This window comes from Poecilia reticulata, chromosome 14 (assembly GCF_904066995.2).
Source record: "Poecilia reticulata chromosome 14, P_reticulata-male-v2, whole genome shotgun sequence".
Taxonomy (NCBI): domain Eukaryota; kingdom Metazoa; phylum Chordata; class Actinopteri; order Cyprinodontiformes; family Poeciliidae; genus Poecilia; species Poecilia reticulata.
The window spans coordinates 8,499,287-8,520,153 of NC_088843.1; the positions used below are offsets into that span (position 1 = coordinate 8,499,287).

Below are 20,867 nucleotides of genomic sequence, written 5' to 3' on the forward strand. Positions count from 1 at the left end.
CTTTCTGCAGAATGTCAAATTTTTCAATACATTTTGCCATCAGGATGCAACCAAAAAGTGTTTGCCCCACAATGTGGTAACACACAAACTAAAAGTTTTTGATGCCAATCAGTAGCATGTATTTGTTGCCTGTAGCTTGGCAGTTCTATTAACTATATTTTTTGTGTGTATGTGTTGTATTTGATGCTGCCTCAGGCCTTGAAAAATAGGTTTTTAATCTCAATGGGTTTTTATTGTGATTTTTGTAAAGGTTAAATAAAAAAATAAACATGTGTATTAATCGTTGCGTTTCATCTGATCAGTCTTCGCAGAAATCAATAATTAATACAAAGTGCCACCATAAAAGATCCAAAGCAGAAATGTTTGACGGAAAACGTACAAACCACGTGTGTAGTACCAGCAGTGGCCACTAGGGGGAAGAAGAGGCTTGAATGTGCATGAACCGGATGTTGATTGTCTTTGCGTGGATATTTCACAGACCACGCTGCTGCCACAGCAATGGACACATTCGAGCTGTTTAGGAAACTCGGAGCCGGCGCTAAATTTGACTTAAAGAGATTTGGTCAAGATGCTGCTCGGTTTAAGGTACTCTTGATAACAATTCTCGGCGGAAGTAGTAGCTAACACTAATAGCCGCTGCTCATGTTGGCTAGCAGTGATATCTGTTGCTTCTCTAGTTTCTCTTCCCTTTTGATGATTAGCTGTGGTATTATTATACGAGGCACTATGGTCACAGCATAACCTGCATATGTTCTGACCCATTGTGTAGGTGGCCAGGTCTCAGGGCAGAGAAGCGTCGCTGGATTCCCTGTCTGCGATCAACTACTTCGGCACAGGAGCAGCTAATGGAGCCCAGAGCGTGGATGAGGAGGGCATCGAAAGTGGAGACTCTGAAGTAGGAGGCAAAAGAAAACGCAAAGAGCGACCGGGAGAAGTGGGACACAAAAGCAAGAGGACGGAAAGCAGAAGGGTGGAGGAGGACGGTAAAGGACGCAGAATCCATGCTTGTTTCTTAGGTTTTTTATTTTAATTTTATTTTTTTACTGTTTTATATTTTAAGAGTGGCAATATTCGATAAATAAGAAATAGTTTTAAATTGTGAATTAGGGCATTTATACACACAGCCCTAGAGATTAAAAGTTTTGTCCATTCTTCTTTGTAAATGAGCTCAACATCTGTCATATTGGATGAAGAGCATCTGTGAAGGACAGATACAGTTCTGTCTGTATCAAAAGTGTCCATCACTTTGACCGAGAGATTTGATTTTAAATGATAAATGTGGAGTGAGGCTTGTAGCAGCTTACCTTACTGTAGGTGCAAATTGTATCAGGCAAAGTTCATTTTTCAGAGTATAAGCTCGCTTCTCTGTTTTTATCTCCAGGTGGTGGTGAACCACTGACTGAGACCCAGAGAAGTGGCATCACCTGGACCTCCTCCTTGGACAGAAAGATCCAAGACGAACAGAAGGATGGGACGGAGAAATTCTCGCTCAAGAGGCTGAAGCATCTTCATCAGGAGAAGGTCTCCTCTCACTGAAACCCCCAGAAAGACATTTTTGTCTGCTTTTCTATAACTTGGACGTTCATGAAAAGAACTCTACACTCCTTAAGGGTTTTTTCTTTTTTCTTTCTGGGTTTGGCTTCAAGGTTAATCGCATTCGCGCGCAGCACCGTATAAATGTCCATGGCTGCGATGTGCCCGACCCGGTTTGCTCGTTTGAGGAGCTTCAGTCCGAGTATCGTCTCAACCCACGCGTTCTTCAGAACCTCAAAGACGCAGGACTGAACACGCCAACGGCGATACAGATGCAGGCCATACCGCTCATGATGCATGTGAGTTAAAATACTTTGCGATTGGCCAATCAGAGCACAGAGCTCTTTTTTTTTTTTTTTTTTTTAATTTGAGATTATTTCTGCTGGTCTGGTTTCTCTTTTAGGCTCGGGAGCTGTTGGCGTGCGCTCCGACCGGATCTGGAAAGACTTTGGCCTTCTCTCTTCCGCTGCTCGCCCACCTGCAGCAGCCTACAAACCTGGGCTTCAGGGCTCTGGTCATCTCCCCGACCAGAGAACTGGCCAGCCAGGTACACAGATTGTTTCTACCCCAGTCAGGATAACAAAATTTACTGGATGATAAATTGTCTCTGAAATTATTGCGGTAAACGATAATATTGTTGTTTTGAGACAATTTACTTTTGTACAGAACACTCCACACTGAAACTGGAAGATAGTTCTCATATCCAAAATAACACAGAAACATAAACAATAAAATGAAATAAAAACTACAACTGAAACCATGTGCAAAATGGATTATGAGCTCTGTAAATGAAATTCATGGAAAAATCAAAATGGAAATTATTGAACTCATTTTAATTCATCATGAGATTAATGAATCAATTGCTTATCGCAACAGGCTTGTTTCAGACCTTATTTTTGTGTAATTCACCTCTTACTAGTGTCGACTGTGGATTTATCAAATACCTATTATAATGTCGATCAAGTATTGGTTGAAAACTTGAATTAAAGCTGTAGAAAAAACAGCTGGTGCTCACAATACTTTAGATATTTCACTGGTTGTTGCAGAGGAAGAAGATGCTGAAATTTAAGTTTACTTGTTTAATAGTTTATTTGATTTTGTTGAATGTTAAACAAAAAGTAGCTTATTAAACCTGAAGCAGAGCTTTAACTGCATCTTACATCTAAGATTTCATTTTTAGGTTAAGATACAGTGGATCTTCTTGTGACCGATACATCAATCAATCAATCAATCAAATTTTATTTGTATAACACATTTCAGCAGCAAGGCATTTCAAAGTGATTTACATAATTAAAATAAAAACAGAATAAACAGTGAGAAAGAGAGATTTTAAAAAAAAAGATAACCTTAAAACCCGCGCCCCCCTTAAAGGACTTCAGTTAAACGTCGTTTAACTGGGACTCTAACCCTCTGGGACTTTAGTCAAAAACATCGTTTGACAAGGACTCCAACCTCTAGGTTTTTAGTTGAACGCCATGAACTGGGACTCTAAACCCCGTAGGACTTTAGTTAAACGTTTTCCGGGGGGCTTTACATCATTAAAACGGAAACTGTGAGAAAGAGAAATAAAAAGAAATTAAAAAGTAAAGATAAAAACATTAAAGAGATTTTTACAAGATTAAAAAGGTAAACACATAAAAACATCAAAGACATCAAAACCCACACTCTAACCCTAATTTAGCCATAAGCAACTCTAAACAGGTGGGTTTTAAGTTGAGATTTAAAGGCACCCAGTGTTTCAGCTGTTTTACAGTTTTCTGGAAGTTTGTTCCAAATCTGTGGCGCATAGCAGCTGAATGCTGCTTCTCCTCGTCTGGTTCTGGTTCTGGGGATGCAGAGCAGACCAGAACCAGAAGATCTGAGGGGTCTAGACGGTTGGTACAACAATAACAGATCTTTAAGGTATTGTGGTGCTAAACAGTTCAGTGATTTATAAACTAACAACAGAATTTTAAAGTCTATTCTTTGAGCTACAGGGAGCCAGTGTAGGGACTTTAAAACTAGTGTTATGTCCTCTATGTTCCTGGTTTTAGTGAGAACCCGAGCAGCAGCGTTCTGGATCAGCTGCAGCTGTTTGATTGATTTATTAGTCAGACCTGTGAAGACGCTGTTGCAGTAATCAATGCGGCTAAAGATAAACGCATGGATGAGTTTCTCTAGATCGCGCTGAGACATAAGTCCTCTAATCCTGGAGATGTTCTTCAGGTGATAGAAGGCCGACTTTGTGACTGTCTTAATGTGGCTCTGAAGGTTCAGGTCAGAGTCCATCACTACTCCCAGGTTTCGGGCCTGATCGCTGGTTTTTAGTTGTAATAACTGAAGCTGTGCATTGATTCTAATTCGCTCCTCTTTAGGTCCAAAGATAATAACTTCAGTTTTGTTTCTGTTCAGCTGGAGAAAGTTTTGGCACATCCACACATTGATCTGTTCTAAGCATCTATTCAGTGATTGGATGGGTTCAGAGTCACCTGGTGACATCATGATGTAGAGCTGTGTGTAATCCGCATAATTGTGGTAGCTAATCCTATTTCCTGTTATAACCTGAGCCAATGGGGGCATATAAATATCGAAGAGAAGGGGTCCTAGGATTGAACCTTGGGGTACCCCACATGTGACCTTTGACCTCTCTGATGAGAAGTTTCCGATTGAAACAAAGAAATTAGTTTCATTTGATCCTTTCTAGACTCTCTTCAACACTATGGCTTTATATGAATACTGAGAAAATTCCTACGTGGGGCTCAAGAAGACTCAATGCTTAAGTTGAACCAAAAGTAGCTTTAATAAAGTTTTAGTATGAGGTTTAAACACCTGTTGGACATGTTGCCTGGTTATTTCATCCTTTACCGTGGTATTGTTACAGATGTGTTCTTTTCGTAGGCACTCTCTCCATGTTAGCACTCAGCTTTGTTGTGTTGTGTCCAGACCTACAGAGAGCTGCTGCGCCTGTCAGACGGAGTCGGCTTTAGAGTTCACATCATCGATAAAGCTTCCCTGGCAGCTAAGAAGTACGGTCCACAGTCAAATAAAAAATATGGTGAGTGGTCACAAATGTTGTCCTTTGGAAATGTTGAGGTCTTTCATTTTTGTTTCTTATTAAATCCTGTGGATTTTTTTTTTGTGCAGACATACTCGTCAGCACTCCCAACAGACTGATCTACCTTCTCAATCAGGATCCTCCAGGAATCAACCTGAGCAGGTATAATTTATCACACTTCTCATTTTGTTAATTTAACGTCTGTCTTCACTCCTGACACGCCTCTTGTTTCTCAGTGTGGAGTGGCTGGTTGTGGACGAGTCCGATAAGCTGTTTGAGGACGGGAAGACGGGCTTCAGGGAGCAGCTGGCGACCATTTTTCTGGCATGTTCCAACGCCAAGGTGCGCAGGGCTTTCTTCAGCGCCACCTGCACGCCGGAGGTGGAAAAGTGGTGCCGCCTGAACCTCGACAACTTGGTTTCTGTCAACATCGGACACAGGTAGCGCTCTGCCAGTAGAACTGAATACCTCTTTGTGTTTTAACATAATAATGCTGTAGAAAATGTTCAGAAATACAGCGGTGGAGACGGTGGAACAGGAGCTGCTGTTTGTCGGGGAGGAGAACGGAAAACTTGTGGCCATGAGGAACATCATCAAAAAAGTAAGGAGCGCTTTTTTGTGTTTTTGAATGTTTTTGTTGGTGGAGTGAAGCATGTTTTCCTCTTTGTGCTCCAGGGTTTCCTGCCTCCCATGCTGGTGTTCGTTCAGTCCATAGAGCGAGCGCGGGAGCTTTTCCACGAGTTGGTGTACGAAGGGATCAATGTTGACGTGATCCACGCAGAACGAACACAGCAGCAGGTAGAAAGAAACACACACCACACACACATTCACAGTCTAGCCATCTGTTATTCGATCCTTTCATTCTCAATTCGCTGTCCATCCATTCATCCATGAATTTATCTATCTTTCCACCTTTCTCCTTAAATATTTGTTTTATTATTTTTATTATTACTTTTTATGACTATAAATAGAAATTCTTCTCCTGGAAAGAACTTGGCTTTTATTAAACGGGCTGCTGCAGGACTCCAGCAACATAAAGTAGTGTTACTAGTGAAAAATAGTAAAAGTAACAATTCAAGAATATTTTTGAGTTTTTCAGGCTGGTAAACATCATCATGAAGAATTTTTTAGTGTCATGTTAAAGAAAAATACTATAAATACAATTGAAAAAAGCAATGGGATAGTTAATGGTACGATAATAGTGCATCCTTTCTGTATATCCATCTGTTTGTTAGTCATTGTACAGAACAACAACAAAATTCTTTTCAGCCTGCATGTCTGTCCATGCATTTATCCATCTGTCCTTTCATCTGTCCATCTGTCCACCACTATCCGTCCATCATAGTGAGCGTTTGCATTTAGACATTGAGTCTGGAAATGTTTAGAGTCTAACCAAGTAAACAGTGCAGGAAGCCCAGCATGGCTCATGGCGTCCTGACTGGCTGCTGCGTTTCAGAGGGACAACGTGGTGAACAGCTTTCGCTCCGGGAAGATTTGGGTGCTGATCTGCACGGCTCTGCTCGCCAGAGGAATCGACTTCAAAGGAGTGAACCTGGTGCTGAATTACGACTTCCCCACCAGCGCCGTGGAGTACATTCACAGAATCGGTGGGTTTATTGGAGGACTGCTGTTCAGCAATGTTTATTTATTTGACTTTGAGAGTGGCTAAAGTTACAACATTAGTCGAGTATTTTGTAGAAGTGTAAATTATATAGAATGTGTTAAATGCTTTTTCATTCGTGTGTTTTTTTTTTATTTTCATGAATCTCTGTCTATCCCTCAGGCCGAACGGGCAGAGCTGGACATCAAGGGAAGGCCATCACCTTCTTTACAGAAAATGACAAACCGCTGTTGCGCAGGTTCAAAATAAACCGATTATGTTCGAACCAGTGAACATTCTGTAACCCAAGCTGTTATGGAGGATTGGGAAGATGATGGCTGGTTTCCTTTTTTATAAATTTTCTTTTCTGACATGTCTATGTTTTTCTCATCTGAACAGCATTGCTAATGTTATAAAACAAGCTGGGTGCCCTGTGCCGGACTACATGATTGGCTTCAAAAAGATCCACAGGTAAGTGAGATGTGTGATTATAACCAAGTCAAGCTGTGTATCAATTACACAAAGTACTGCCTGCAGGGAACCCCTTACCGTTTTTAAGTTTTGATCATCGTATTTTGGATATTTTGTTTTTCTTTCAGCAAAGTAAAGCGAAGACTTGAGAAGAAACCTCCCAGTAGGACCACCATTTGCACAACCCCTCGCTTCCTCATGAAGAAGAAAGTCAAAGCTGAGAAAAAAGAACATAAGGAAGCGTCAAAGAGCAAACAGAAAGGAGAGAACGGGGCTCAGACAGCGGAACAGCAGAACAAGAAGAAGAAGACAAAAGGAAAAGTTCAAAAAGCAGGACAGAAAAAAGGAAAACCTAAAGCAGCAGTTCAGAAAGGAGGATCAAAATTAGGAGGAGCCAAGTTAAAAAAGTAAGCACGGGCTTCACCGGCTGCTTGTTGAAGAGTGATTCATGAACACCTTAGAGTTCAAATAAATTAATCACTTTCACCAAAAATGCTTATAGGAAAACATTAAATGACTTGTAATATAATGAATAATATCAAAACTTCAGGACTAACTACATGAGAGCTACATGTAATAATAATGTTCTTTGTCTTTTCTTAAATCAGGAAAAACAGATGAAAAATGTACAAAAGGACAAGAGGACGGTGGTTCGGTGTTACAGTGGACTTTGTTTTCATGAACATTCGGTTTAATGGTTTCACAGTTCTGGATTTTATAATCAGAATAAAGAAAAACCTTTTATACATTGTCATTTTGCAGCCTTTTGTTTATCTATTTTGTCAATAAAAACGCACTATTTGGTGTTTGTGTTTACAGATTTGTCTCAGTAAATCAGAATATTATTGAAAATTTCAGTAACTGAATTCAAAAAGTGAAATCTATAGATTCATTAGAAACAGAGTAACATGCTTACAGCTTTTCTATGACTTTAGATTATTATAGTTTGCAGATAAAACTTTTAATAAAGTTACAAGTGCTGTTGCTAAAAAGCTTATTGTTGCCAAGAAGATTTAGTGGAAGGATAAAGTGTTTAAGAAGAATTTGCTAAAGCAAAAATAAAAAAAAAACATGGGAAGGTTATGAAGCAAAGCCCACAGTAAATCTTTTTGAGTTTCATGTTTGAATTAAATTTGTGAAGTAAATAAAAATAAAAGATTACTTTTATATTAAATGAGGAGGGTTGAAATTAGGGTTGGAAGGAGGACTGAAAGGGTGATGGCAATTAGAGTTTGTAGTAAGGTTGGAATGAAATTTGAAATTAATGTTGGAAGGAGGATTAGAGGGAGGCTTGAATGGAAAATTAAAAGATGGGTTGAAAGGGAGGTTCCCTCCAATCCTCCTCCTAACCCTCCTTCCAAATTTCATTCCAACTCTCCCTTTTGGTTTCTGGAGGTCATTTAATCCTGTTTTGGATTTTGCCTGTTGTTTTTCCTCAGCCATTTCATGCCCAGTTCTTAGTATAACAGCACAGTGTGCAACATCTGTGTGTGCTTAAGAAAATGAGAACAATTTAAATCCAAGGAAGAAGTCTTAGGTTTGTATCAATTTAACTAAAGAAATGTGAAAAATGTGACAGGCTGCTTTGACAAAGTGCATGGCTGATTGTTTCACAAACTGATCATCTCCATGACAGGCCGCAATGATGCTGTGATTAGTGTAGAAGGAGCCCTGATCATGTATTAAGAGCTTATACTGGACATGTGAACAGGTCTCATTTTTAAAAATCTTTTTTTTTATTCATAGTATATATTCATAAGTTTGAGAAAGTAAATCTTTGAGTTTCTATTTGCTGTAAGCCATAATAAAGTTTTAGTAATTCAATTTAATTACAGAAATAAATGTACTTCTCTAAATTCTAACTTATTTATGGAGACGGGCACCTACATGTGGTAAAAGAGAGCGCTACCATTAACTCACTGTGATATCGCGACAATGCTCTGAGATCTCGCCCTTGCATTATACTGAAGGAAACCCCAACTGCTCTTCCTTTCTCAACATGGCACCGAAGGCGAAGAAGGAAGGTTTGTGAATCCTAAAATTGTGAATGAATAAATCGCACATTTTGTGATTATAATGCCTCGAACAGTAAACACAGATGACTCGTTTGAAAGTATATATCAGTGGCGACATACAAAGTCTAATTTCACAGTTGCCAACTGGTTAAATGTGGTTGTAATCTACATTGCGAATGTGGTAGAGAGGTTAGCTAAGCTAACGTGAGCGCTGATGTTACCGACAAAACGTGGTCTACTTGGTCATTAATTTAACTTCATTAGCCTACTCTGATGCATTTGGTATGGAAAAACGGTTTCAAACAATATATCGCTAACCGTTTGTTTAAACATCAGTCATGTTTTGCTGTTAGCATGAGTTTTAACAACATGAGCGTCTTCAGTGTGGCTACGCTAAACTGTGCCGGATGACCATCAACATTTACTTCAAGGGATGAAACTACCCAGTGTAGTTTGGGGGTTTAGTTGAATTTTGGGAGAATTAATCATTTGAACGCAATTAAGAAATCTAGCATCCATGTTGATGTGCACATTTTTGTAGCTGTATGACTTAAAATGAAGACTGGAAATTATACCTTTTGTGATTCAGAGGCATTTGAAGGCTAACTTGGTTGATTCTGATGTTTTTGACACTTTGATCCTGAGGAGAAAAGTTTTGATCAAACAAATTCTGTAGCCTAAATCTTATACAACTGTAAATATATTAAGGAACAAGACTTTTCTAAATGTCAAAGTTCTGGCCGGCACTGTTCGACATCCAGGGTTTTAACTAAATTAATTTATTTTATTTTTTTTAGCTGTCCCTGCCAAAACAGAGGCCAAGTCAAAGGCTCTGAAGGCAAAGAAGGCTGTGCTTAAAGGCGTACACAGCCAGAGGAAGAAGAAAATCAGGACTTCTCCCACCTTCCGTCGCCCTAAAACCCTCCGTCTCCGCAGACAGCCCAAGTACCCTCGCAAGAGTGCTCCTCGCAGGAACAAGTAAGTTTTTAGACCTTCAGCAATGAAAAGGCCAAAAACACGGTGCACATGATGGTAAATGCGATCAAAGTATGAAAAATCATGAGTCCAATTTTATTAACTGCTGATGCACCTCAGTTAATGTACTGTTTTAGTTTAGTCTGTTTTGTTTTGAAGCTTTTTCTACTTGAAATAATCTGTTAAATTTATTTTTTTAATCTTTCAGGCTGGATCACTATGCCATCATCAAGTTCCCCTTGACAACAGAGTCTGCGATGAAAAAGATTGAGGATAACAACACTCTTGTATTCATTGTGGACGTCAAGGCAAACAAACATCAGATCAAACACGCTGTTAAGAAGCTGTACGACATTGATGTCGCCAAAGTCAACACACTCATCAGGTAAGACGTCTTGGTCCAGGCTGTGCATTTGGTTTCCATGATGAAATATTGCATAAATATGCACTTTGCTCTTTAATATAGAACCCAACATGAGCTATATATGATTTCAAATAACTGTAAAATGACTTTCATGGAATACTTTTGCTCATGTTTACTCGCATTATTTGTTCAGGCCTGATGGTGAGAAGAAGGCCTACGTTCGGCTTGCGCCAGATTACGATGCATTGGATGTTGCAAACAAGGTGAGTTTTATTTCAGCAGGCCGATGCTGTAATGTTTAATTTTATGGACCTCTGTATTTTGCAACTCTGTGCATGTGATGTAAACATTATTTTGATCTGAATGTCTGTGATGCATTCAAAGGAACCACTGATGCCAGATGCTTCAGATTTAGATTAACTACTTTTAATGAGCTTTATTTAATTCATGCATTTTTCTCTTTTTTTGTAGATTGGCATCATCTAAACTGGCTGAATATGTGTGGAAGAATAAATATTTGTAAAAACTAATTTTTGTGTCTTTGTATGTTTTAAGAGATGTCACCAAACCTTTTGTATGTATGTATATTACACACTTGCTGTCATTGACTGATAGGAAACTAAAGTTTTATGTTCTGGGATTTAAACCTATGGATTGGCAAATTGTGAAACTTTTGACAACCTTTATAATGAAATTTTAATGCCATTATGTTTTTTGCACTTGTTTATGTAGGCATAGGTAATATGTTGGAAGATGAGAACCTGATGAAAACCTCTTTAAGCAGAGATCATGGCATCTAAGTAGATTCATAAAAACTTCTGCAGCAAGAGTGTTTAATTGTAATTTTAGACAAAACTTTCTAGTTATGTTGAACTTAATTTGAAGTTACTTCAGCAGTTTTCATAAGCCCATAGTGATTTTAAATAAACTCCCAATAACCCTTAAGCTAAATCAGTGATAATTGTAATACATTCTATAAATCTCCGAACATGCCACACAAATGTTTAGAGATTTGTGGCATGTAAACGGTTTCCAATATGTAGTGGAAACAGTTTATAGATTTTCAAAAACCAATAAAAAATGTGATGGATTTACGTTGTGTATCCTTGGACAAATGACACATCCACATCACCTTGAGTTTTACTGGTTTAATATAATAAAAGCACTGTTGCAGTTATACAGTGGATTCTGAAAGATTAGTTAATTATACATATATTATTGCACTGATTGAAGATTGGATATTGCACACCCTGATGCAAGAAAAAAAGGACTACTTTCAGACTGAAGAGTTATTCACATCTTGATGAGTAAACCTTTTTTGCTCGTTTCAGTTTACATGAAATAGCCACAAAATGGCTTAAAGTAATTCCTTTATTCTTACATTTTTACAACACATTTTGCTTTAAATTCTTGGCACCATGTTGCTTCATGACAGAAAAGTTCGAACTGTGCCTTTAACAAGGCCTCTGCAGATTGGGCACTTCCGCAGGGATGGTGCGCACTCCTTGCACACTACCAGGTGACCACACGGGATGAAGACGATGTTGACCTCTTTGTCCATACAAACTTTGCAGGTACGCTCCTCCTGCAGGCGCCGCAGCTGCTCCTCCATTGGTAGGTCTGTGGAGTCAGAAAGTTTCAGTCAAGTATGACCATAAGAACCTGAACCTAAATCACAAATACAATTGCACCACCTAGTGTTAACATTGCGTAGTGACAGTACATTTGTGTATAAAGGAATCAAACTTATTTTACTGGTAGTTGGAGTTCTTCGCAATTTAAATAAAATGTAAGAGGTTTTAAACAATTTTTCTGTGAAATTCAATACAAAAACTGACATCACAAGTGTTGAAAAAACCCTCAATACTCAATCTTTACAGTGTTAACCGCACATCAACCTTATCAATGAAATGCAATTTAAAATGTTGATTCTCAATAATCCAGAACATGACACTTAGTATTCAAGAAGCTTAGTATTCAAGAAGGAAACTGGATGACTTCTCGTTTCTAGATGTTTTTGCGTACAACCCTAAAGCCTTTTAAATAAGACGAAGCATTTTTAGGAACCAAGTTGTTGTGTTGCCTTCTATTCAAACACTTGGAACTAAAAATAAAATATTCAAGCACCAAATATCATTTTATGCAGATGTCACACAGGACAGTGACTATCTTCACACTGAACATAAAATAGTGTGAAGGTGATGTTAGATTTGTTGTTCAATGTAAATTAATTAGTCAAACTTCAACTTTAGAGAAAACTAGCTATAAAAAAAAAACCCAGTCATTCACAGCAGGTGACCATTTCCACTTCCATTTTGGAAATTATGACATGACCTCACAAACCCAAATAGTTTCACATGACTGTAGGTTGGGTAGATGTCATTTGTTATAACATCTTGCTTACTCAAGAAAATTCCAGAGATTGTATGTTACACTTCTCATTGAGTTCTTAAAACAACCTGCTATATTTATATTGGATAATTTTGCTTGTAGAAATGTCATAAGATTAGGTTGAATCAGAGGAAGAAATCCATTACCTGAAAGATCTTGGCTTGGTGAAGAAGCTTCATTCGACTGAGCTAAAAGAGGGAAAAAATGTGTCAAAATCAGGCTTTGATAAAAAAAACAAAAACAAATGTGCTTTCAGAGCGAAATCCTGACTTTGAGTTTCATCTTACTAGAATCCATTTCAGATTTTTCTAGCAAGTCTTACAACTGAAGTTGACCTCTGAATCCTTTTAATAATCTTCTGTGGGAATAAATGTTCCCCAAATTTGTCTTCACCAGAAACTGCATTTCTGTTACATTTTCCAGAAAAGTTCCGATTTTAAATTTTTCATAAATATTTATACCAATTTAATGTTTTAGTATTTTTATAATTATATATTTATATTTGAAAAAAATAAACAAAAAAACAAATGATTTTGTAGGTTGTCCAAATATTTTACGACTAGATATCTCTAATGACATTTATTTGAAGCACAGTTTGTGATTTATTAATTAAACGCAATGTTGTGTTCAGCATTTAAACCAGTTTGGAATCCAGTGGATAATTTAAACTTTCTATCTAAACACTGAAGCTGTGAAATGACCCTTTTCTGAATCAATACAGCATTTATATGTGTTGTTCCTTAAATTAACTCAAAACCTAAAGCAATGGCTTTGTGCCATCAAAACATAATAATCATCAAATAAAGGCAAAAAAAAAAAATGCAGAAACTCTTTACCGCTACAGAAAAATCAACATTTCTATAAAACCAAAGCATGTTCAAAGTTTAAAAACGATGCAGCTAACTTTCATACTTCTCAGGTCTGTGTTGGTGTCCTGTGGTGAAGTCATACCCATGAGGTCTCTGAGCAGGTGGACGTCGTTTTTCTGGATCCAGTTGCGGAACACCTCGGCGGCAGCGTTTCCTTTGTTGAGGACGAGCTCGATCAGCTTGGCAGTTTGCTGCTGGGCTGAGGTCTGGGCCAGGAGGCTGCTGTAATCCTCAGCAGCTGCAGGTGAGCAGAGACCAGTCAAAAAAACTAAAATTTACAGGAAACCAGCAGGAGGTTCAGCTAAATTCACAAAATCTTTCCCATACGATAGCTGCTCAATGTGGATCAACAATCTCAAAGATCTGGTAGCCTATATTAAATTAGATTTAAAAAAAGGTTAACGTACATAACACATTTTGCTCTCTTAAATGCTCCAACACCGGCTCGACACTCTTCAGACGCTGAGCCAATGCCGCCTGATGCCTCTTCACAAACGTAAAACCATCTAAAACGACAAAAAATTAAAAAACATAAAATTTTCATTCAACAGCACAGAAGCAGCACATTTCTCAGTTATTTCCTCACCTGACGCCATCGCCTCTGCTAGCATCTCCCGCTCCTCCTCCCTCTTTTGGTCTTCAGCGCTGAGCAGATCTGAGACCAGCTCCTGGACGGTCCGGTAGTTCTCGCCGCTCGTCAGGATCTTGCTCTGCACCGTTTGCTTGACGAGGCTGCGGTCGAAGCCCATCTCTAGAGCAGATTTGATCACAGGCGTGTTCATCATGACGGCATCTTCTGACCGCTCCTCTCCTGGACCCAGATGTACCACTGATGGGGAAAAAAATGTCATGAACACTTTAAACCACTGTTATGGTAACATTTTTAACTTCATATGGGTTTAAACTCACCTGGTGGATCCACAAACTCTCTGGAGCTGGTGTCTCCTGTTGTTAGAAGCTTTTGGAGATAAAAATTGAGCATTTTAAATCACCTGGAGCAGCTTTTTATCAGCAAGTAAAATCCAAAATGATGCTCTGAGCTAACCTGCTCAAACAGGCGAGGGAATCGAGCCTGAATCTGGTGGACGAAGTCTTGTCCCTTCTCCTGAAGCAGATATTCACACCTGCAAAAGAACAATCAGGAAATTATGCTCAACAATCAGAGCAGTTTTATAAATAATAATAATAAAAAAGAGGTCGGAAAAGGCAAAATTTACCGAGGAAACCATTTTGCATGTTCAACCCATGGATCATCCCCAGATTCCCAGCACCGCAGGCCTCCATCACAACAGAAACACTTGACGTCATCGTTTCTCCCTGAAGGGACACACAGATAAATACGCTCGGTGTGTCATGTGGTTTTAGGGGAATTTCAGGGACTTGGGGAAGGTCAACAGATGATAACATCTCAAAACGTGCCAATCATCTTTCTCTTTCTCTCTCTGGGGGAAATTTAAATGATCTAGAAAGACTAGTTTGAGTTCTGGTACAATCATACCATAAGTAGTGTCCATAAAAATTTGGTCTATATGGAATTTCCAAGTGAAATAAAATGAAACTCTGCATTCAAAGCTGTTGTATAAAATCCCCTGCTCCCTCTTTCGAGGTAATTTTCTTGACATAAATTTTTTTTTTCACCTTTACGAAATTAATAAACACAAACGAGATTATTAGCAAAACTGCAGTTCCTAATTCCTGTTTACTTAAAGTTTAGCCACTGCATGAGGAAACAATCACAAGACGAGCCATCCAATAATAAATAGTAATCGTTTGCCGTCCTTACCCACATAGTAGAAGCCGGCCTTGGCCAGCTGTTCGGGTCGGACTGGAATACGAGACGGCCAGTTGACGAAAGTGAGAAGCCGCTCATCGCTCTGCTGCATGGAGGGGTTGGACACACTGGTGAGGGCTGGGGCTCCAGCTGGCACCTGGGATGTCGTTGCTAAAGATACGGTTCCCGCGACGCCGGACAGCGACACGTTATCGGCTCGGTCCCCCCGGACGAAGCGACAGTTTGGATAATGGCGCTGATGCTCAGATACAGCCCGGTCACCCGGTTCCCAGTTGTTCAGCTGCAAACCAAGACAAACTCTGGTCAAAGGTCACTGACACTTCACAAGAGACTTGTGGAAGAGAAAAAAACAACACGTCTTTTAGGAAATATCATAAAGAGAAAGGCATGAATCTCTTAAAAATTAATTCTGATTATTTTGATTTATAAAGTCATGATTATAATAATTTGCAGAAATTTAACATAAACAACTTTAAAAATGTAAATGCTAAATTTTACTTCTCAAATTTGGCACATAGTTTTGCTAAAATAAGTTTAACTTTTTTATAAATGCTTTAATTGTGTCACTGAAACTGTAAACCCACAAGTACTTTTGTTGTTTGTACCTAATTTAATATTTCCAATTATATGAAGAAAAAATTAATAAACCAAGACAGATAAATCTCTGAATTTAATCTGGCAAGATCTGAAATCCTGAAATAGGAAACGCAACGCTAATTTTAGCTCCAAAGGTTTACATAGCATCTGTCTGCATGGTGTTTACAGTTGCAGAGAGAATAAACATGGTATTAAAAAGGTCAATTCAATAACTCCTTTAGATGCCCACCTGTCCGCCGCAGCTGAAGCAGGCCACCCTGTCACCTTGGCCCAGGTAGTAGAAGCCTGCCTTGGCCAGTTCTGTGGGGGTGATGATGGAAAGTGTCCAGGAGTGGAAGGAGTCCAGGCGGTCCTGCTCTCTACGCATGCTTGGGTTGTGGCACGTGGGTCTCTGATGGGACATGTCCTCTACACCCCGAGAGCTCAGGGGACTGGAGGGCGGCAGAGCAGAGAAGGCCGTGTTCAAGAAACCAACCGGATCCTCGACTTGGCTTACTGACGGGTTGGGAGCAGCCGAGCCGGGACCAGGAAGCTGGAGGAGAAGGAGAACGATGGGAGTTTAAAACATTCTCAGCTTTCTCAGACGACTCTTCTCTCGTATGAATCATGTAGTCTTTTGAGTAGACAATCTTTGATCTTACTGGTAGAGCCGGGGCGATACGAAGTGGGGAGAAAGCAGAGTGGGAGGAAGAGAGAAGGTTGGTGGTGGATGGGAGGCTCTGAATGAAGGAGCAGGAAGGCGAGAGCTGTCTGTGTTTCTCTGTTGGACAGTCCCCAGCCTGCCAGCCCTCGGCCGTCACGTTACACCTGAAGCACTGCACCCGGTCGCCCACGCCGGTGTAGAACCAGCCCGCCCTGGCCAGGCTTCGCTCTGTGACGGGGGAAGCTGGGAAGCGGGCGAAAGTAGATATGCGATAGAGCTCTGGGAGAAATAAACAACAGCACAGTGTCACTTTAGATGGAGGGCAGCGGGAAACGAATGAAGATAAATTTGAGTTAATGCGTCAAAGGAAAGGTCTAAAAAATACCTGAAGAGTTGTCGTATTGTAGGTCAGGTGGCGGCCCATTACGACACAGTCCCATCAAAAACTGGTTGTTTTTTAGCTGAACAAGAGTTTCCATTTTTGGATTTTTTTATATTAATAATAAGGGAAAAAAAGAGATGTCCCTTCGAGGGAGAGGGGTTTGAAAAAAACCCAAGGTCTTTCTTTCACTCAAACATATTCACACTCAAGTCTCACACACACAGACACACACAGAAACTGAGAACGCTAATACAGCTAAATAAACCAAAGACATGACGGGACGCTTAAGAGTGAAAATGAAGGCAAGCCACGCATAAAACTTAAGAGCTTGTATTCTCTGCTTATTTTTTACCAGTAGCTAACAGGAAGCACGAAAGCCAAAGTGCAAAACCTGTCAGAAACAGTGTAAGTAAATATGCGATTAAACAAAGCACTGCAGTGAATCAAACCCAGCCTGAATATTATCATTATGAGTCTGATCCCGAGACAGATCAACCAGGATCAGTATACACCCTACTGTTCACCTTTACCACAGACATATCTAACCCTTGAAACTTATGTGTAAGCTTAAGGATAAACATTAAAATAAATTAAAACAACAACAAAACAAAAAAAAACTCAAGCATGCACACATACAGACCTGGGAATATGTGCTTTCAAACCCCTCTCCCCGTGTGGGGCATCCCTTTTCTGGGTGTCTAAGCTTCCATAATTGAAGGCTAAAAATCTAATTAAAAAATATTTTTAATCTTTTAGAGGATAATGAAATTCCCCTTTTGAGTTGTTTTCTGGTGGAACCTGCAGAGACACAAGACGAGAGATAAATAAAAACATACTTGAAATACCCAATTATGTTGAATTATCACGTTGTAATAATTGGTCTTAGTTGAACACGTCACATGACGCAGATTTCTGACACTTTGTTGAACCATCTATGTTTGGTAAATAGACGTACCAACAAGTTTTAAAAAGTTCACCTTCAAATCTACAAAGTTTTCAATGTGACAGACTGGAATTTCCTCAAGCAGTTTGGAGTGGTTTACAGTTTTCCTACACATCTTTTTTTGTATTTGTTTTTAGTTTGAAGTGATCATTTGATACATTGTCTTTGTCCTAATTATTCATTCACTCTGTGTCGTTATATCCTATCATACCATACCAACTTTATTTATAAAGCACTTTAAAACAACCACAGCTGATACAAAGTGCTGTACATTAAAACACAACAAAAAAATAAAAACTTACAGTTTAAAACCTAAACAAACATACAATTTAAAACTAGATCCCGCTGGAGTTGAAAGCCAAGTAAAATAGATGGGTTTTAAGACGAGCTTTAAAAGTGGACATATCCTGCTGAAATGCATTTTTTAGTGAGAATTTTATCCCCACCAACAAAATCAACTGTACATTATTAACTGGGCTTTATGATTTACCATCTCAACAAGTTAGTTATGCAGCAGTATAAGCAGCGCAGAACTATTTATACATCTCTTTCCATGACCAGTTCAATATAATTTGTTTTTCCTAGAAATGAATCATACTGTGTATGTGCAACTTATCCTAATCAAACGACTTTTTAAATTAATTGTATGTTAGTTACCCTAACATATAATGTTAGTGAGACGAGGTCATACATTTTAATTGAGGGATTTTTAGTTATACAAGATGGTAGGTTAGAATTGTGTTGTACAAGAATCAAAGAAGTGTAAAATATATATTAAAATCTAGTTTATTATCTGAAAATAATTAGTTTTTTAATGATTCCACAAAAGTAATTACAGCTAGGTGGAAAGTCCCAAAGGAACGGTGTTTCCCTCCCATACCATACCAAACCTACATTTTGATTAACAACACCTGTTTAACCTTTACATAATGCAAGGGGGAAATAACCACTTTGCAAGCAAAAAGGAGTCCCCATTTCCTCTAAAGCCTTCTCGTTTGAATATTGTTCCGGGTACATTAGCTTTGCTGTGTTGCATTTTTACCAAACGTTTGCCAGCGTTACGGCGTTTCATTTCTAGCACAGCAGATGAATAAATGCCAACTGAATGTTTTGAGTCAACATCTAATCCGAAAATAATGACGCAGCAAAAAACACTCAAACGTTCTTTTTGTAGCTCTACAGCCGTTAGCTCGCTAAAGCTAGCCTCCGCTAATGCTAATAAAAACAAGGATTTTGTCCGCTCCACAACTCATTGTTCCGTGTCTCAGTGGACAATTAACTCAAACGGTCAACTGTAAAGGCTCCATTACGAAAACAAAACCACAGCAACAGCTGCCCTTTGCAATTTTATACAACACTCACCAGCTCAGCTCGCAGACGGACAAAAGCTCGGAAAGTCCCCAACGTTCCGAAGAATTGACGTCACCTTCCGGTTATGGCTTAAAGGGCAAAAATTAAAACAGTCATTAAAGGAATGAATGAATGAATGAACTGCTCCTGGCAACCCCTTGGAAATCACACGGGTTAAAAAAAAAATTGCGTGACTAGAATTTAAATACATCAGAATCAGATTTTTGGTCAAATCTCTAGTTTGCTTTTACTAAACCATGTTGCTAAAAAAAAAAAACAAAAAAAAAAAACCGTTGATATATAAATACAACCATTTATCTGGATTTTTTTTTAGTCACCAAAAAATCCAGATAAATGTGTCCAACAAAGAAGCACCAATTAACTTGTATTCACAGACTTTGTCTAGGATAAATCAAATAAAAATAAAATGGACAAGACAATATTTAATAGCAACCAATATAAGCAATATTTTTTAATTCAGCTGGGTTAAACTTAATTAAATTTTGAAATCCCAAAAGAATTTTAGATAATTTATCTATAGATCAATTAATGACATCACTGACCAGTCCAATTTTTAAAGTAATTGCAGTCAAACTAACAAATATTCCACAAAGACAAGGTTACTTACATCTGCTCGGTGCTCGCTGTACTTCGGTACAGAAGTAGATTTGAATTTTCACGTGTCTTTTTACCCTAGATCGCCACGCCCCGTCAAAAAAGGAAAGCGAAACACGTATCTGAAGAAACGCTCATAGTCTTAGCCAGTGGCGCAACTATCAGGTGGATGCGAAAACATAGATCGCCCCCCCGAAGCGACGATACATGAAGGGTAAAACTCCCTACATTTACCTCGTTATGTGCGCGAGGTGAAGCAAATTAAAGCTGAAGTCAGGATTTTAAAAGAAAATAACCATAAGGAGCAAAGCTGGAGTAATGTGAGCTCAATCATCCCAAATAGAAATTTTCTTAATTCAAAAATATTTAATAAAATGTGAATACCCACCCTGGATGATGAGCTGTTTTGAATGATTTCCAAGAGTCATTGAAAAATACGTGTTTTTTAACAGCAATTAGGTGCTATTAACAACCGCACCTAAATTCACCTAAATTCCTCCAGTCTGAACTTGTTGCAAAAAATGTCACAAAAACGGTTCAGAGCGACCAGGCTGTCCAGGGAAGAAACCACCTGACCCTTCATCAACTCAAAGTCCAAACTAATTCTTTAATTAGTTTGTAATTTATTTTTTTGAGAAATTACGTTATTTAGACAGTTTGAATAACTTTGAGTCCAGATAACAGAGATGAGAAACTCTATGAAGAACAGAAGTGGGCCCAAAACAGAGCCTTGAAGAACCATGCATTTCTGATAAGTAGAAACTGACAGGATGTGGTTGATATAAACACAGGAGTCATCCTAAAACATTGTGACGCCTCAGAAACCCTTTGTTACTCATAAACACATGATACCAAGAAGGGAGTTCAATAAGCTTCACCTGATTGATCATGAGGCGCAATTTCTGTTCTGATGAAACAGTCAGAGAACATTTCACAATGATGTGTAAAACCACACAGTATCAATCAATCAATCAATAAAATTTTATTTGTGTAGCACATTTCAGCAGCAGGGCATTTCAAAGTGTTTTACATAATTAAAATAAAAACAGCATGTGACATTGAATAAACAGTACAAATTAGGTCATCAATAGGTTATCTGCAGTTTGCCATGATGGTAGGATCATGACGTGGGAAGTTCAAAATCCAACGCCTGCTACAGAAGTGCTAGGAGTCAGATAAGATAAAAACCAGATACACAGTTGAGCTAATAAATATAGAAGAGTGTTGAGAATGACAACAATAATTACATAAATCCAGGCGAGAAAGAAACGAAAACTCCAGGGACCAAACCCG

The 20,867-nt window shown here is 38.8% G+C and overlaps 3 protein-coding genes across 5 annotated transcripts; 2 read left to right on the plus strand and 1 right to left on the minus strand.

Annotated features, from left to right (window-relative positions):
- Positions 1–420: 420 nt before the first annotated feature.
- ddx52 (DEAD (Asp-Glu-Ala-Asp) box polypeptide 52) lies at positions 421–7,392 on the plus strand. The gene is made up of 15 exons (XM_008427136.3): positions 421–585; positions 770–983; positions 1,382–1,521; positions 1,647–1,832; positions 1,937–2,080; positions 4,456–4,567; positions 4,657–4,729; positions 4,804–5,007; positions 5,078–5,168; positions 5,243–5,365; positions 6,024–6,174; positions 6,351–6,426; positions 6,567–6,638; positions 6,767–7,045; positions 7,247–7,392. Exons 1-15 carry the CDS (start codon positions 499–501, stop codon positions 7,257–7,259), a joined length of 1,965 nt encoding a protein of 654 aa, XP_008425358.2. The 5' UTR covers positions 421–498; the 3' UTR covers positions 7,260–7,392.
- A 1,131-nt stretch (positions 7,393–8,523) lies between these two features.
- On the plus strand, positions 8,524–10,522 carry rpl23a (ribosomal protein L23a). Its single transcript, XM_008427135.2, has 5 exons — positions 8,524–8,662; positions 9,451–9,631; positions 9,837–10,013; positions 10,186–10,255; positions 10,464–10,522. Exons 1-5 carry the CDS (start codon positions 8,638–8,640, stop codon positions 10,476–10,478), a joined length of 468 nt encoding a protein of 155 aa, XP_008425357.1. The 5' UTR covers positions 8,524–8,637; the 3' UTR covers positions 10,479–10,522.
- Positions 10,523–11,125: 603 nt separating this feature from the next.
- On the minus strand, positions 11,126–19,606 carry birc2 (baculoviral IAP repeat containing 2). 3 transcript variants are annotated; one of them, XM_008427133.2, is made up of 14 exons: positions 19,588–19,606; positions 18,972–19,048; positions 16,670–17,464; positions 16,283–16,563; positions 15,871–16,173; positions 15,036–15,324; positions 14,470–14,569; positions 14,298–14,376; positions 14,162–14,210; positions 13,839–14,081; positions 13,660–13,758; positions 13,335–13,490; positions 12,530–12,571; positions 11,126–11,612 (listed from the first exon to the last, which is right to left on the minus strand). In XM_008427133.2, the coding sequence occupies exons 3-14, from the start codon at positions 16,761–16,763 to the stop codon at positions 11,419–11,421; spliced, it is 1,929 nt and encodes a 642-aa protein (XP_008425355.1). In that variant the 5' UTR covers positions 16,764–17,464; positions 18,972–19,048; positions 19,588–19,606; the 3' UTR covers positions 11,126–11,418. The 3 variants fall into 3 exon arrangements, with proteins under 3 accessions (XP_008425355.1, XP_081471894.1, XP_008425354.1); XM_081615768.1 differs by having other exon boundaries at positions 13,296–13,490; XM_008427132.3 differs by lacking the exon at positions 19,588–19,606 and having other exon boundaries at positions 13,296–13,490; positions 18,972–19,066.
- Positions 19,607–20,867: the final 1,261 nt, after the last annotated feature.

Excerpts from the sequence above, each read along its gene's own strand:
- ddx52 (XM_008427136.3), top strand. The coding sequence starts at position 499 with ATGGACACATTCGAGCTGTTTAGGAAACTCGGAGCCGGCGCTAAATTT. Across the intron at positions 1,833-1,936 it reads CCATACCGCTCATGATGCAT|GCTCGGGAGCTGTTGGCGTG; the intron begins GTGAGTTAAAAT and ends TTTCTCTTTTAG. Across the intron at positions 5,366-6,023 it reads CAGAACGAACACAGCAGCAG|AGGGACAACGTGGTGAACAG; the intron begins GTAGAAAGAAAC and ends GCTGCGTTTCAG.
- rpl23a (XM_008427135.2), top strand. The coding sequence starts at position 8,638 with ATGGCACCGAAGGCGAAGAAGGAAG. Across the intron at positions 8,663-9,450 it reads ACCGAAGGCGAAGAAGGAAG|CTGTCCCTGCCAAAACAGAG; the intron begins GTTTGTGAATCC and ends TATTTTTTTTAG. Across the intron at positions 9,632-9,836 it reads AGTGCTCCTCGCAGGAACAA|GCTGGATCACTATGCCATCA; the intron begins GTAAGTTTTTAG and ends TTAATCTTTCAG.
- birc2 (XM_081615768.1), bottom strand. The coding sequence starts at position 16,763 with ATGGAAACTCTTGTTCAGCTAAAAAACAACCAGTTTTTGATGGGACTG. Across the intron at positions 16,564-16,669 it reads ACAATACGACAACTCTTCAG|AGCTCTATCGCATATCTACT; the intron begins GTATTTTTTAGA and ends TATTTCTCCCAG. Across the intron at positions 16,174-16,282 it reads GTATCGCCCCGGCTCTACCA|CTTCCTGGTCCCGGCTCGGC; the intron begins GTAAGATCAAAG and ends CTTCTCCTCCAG.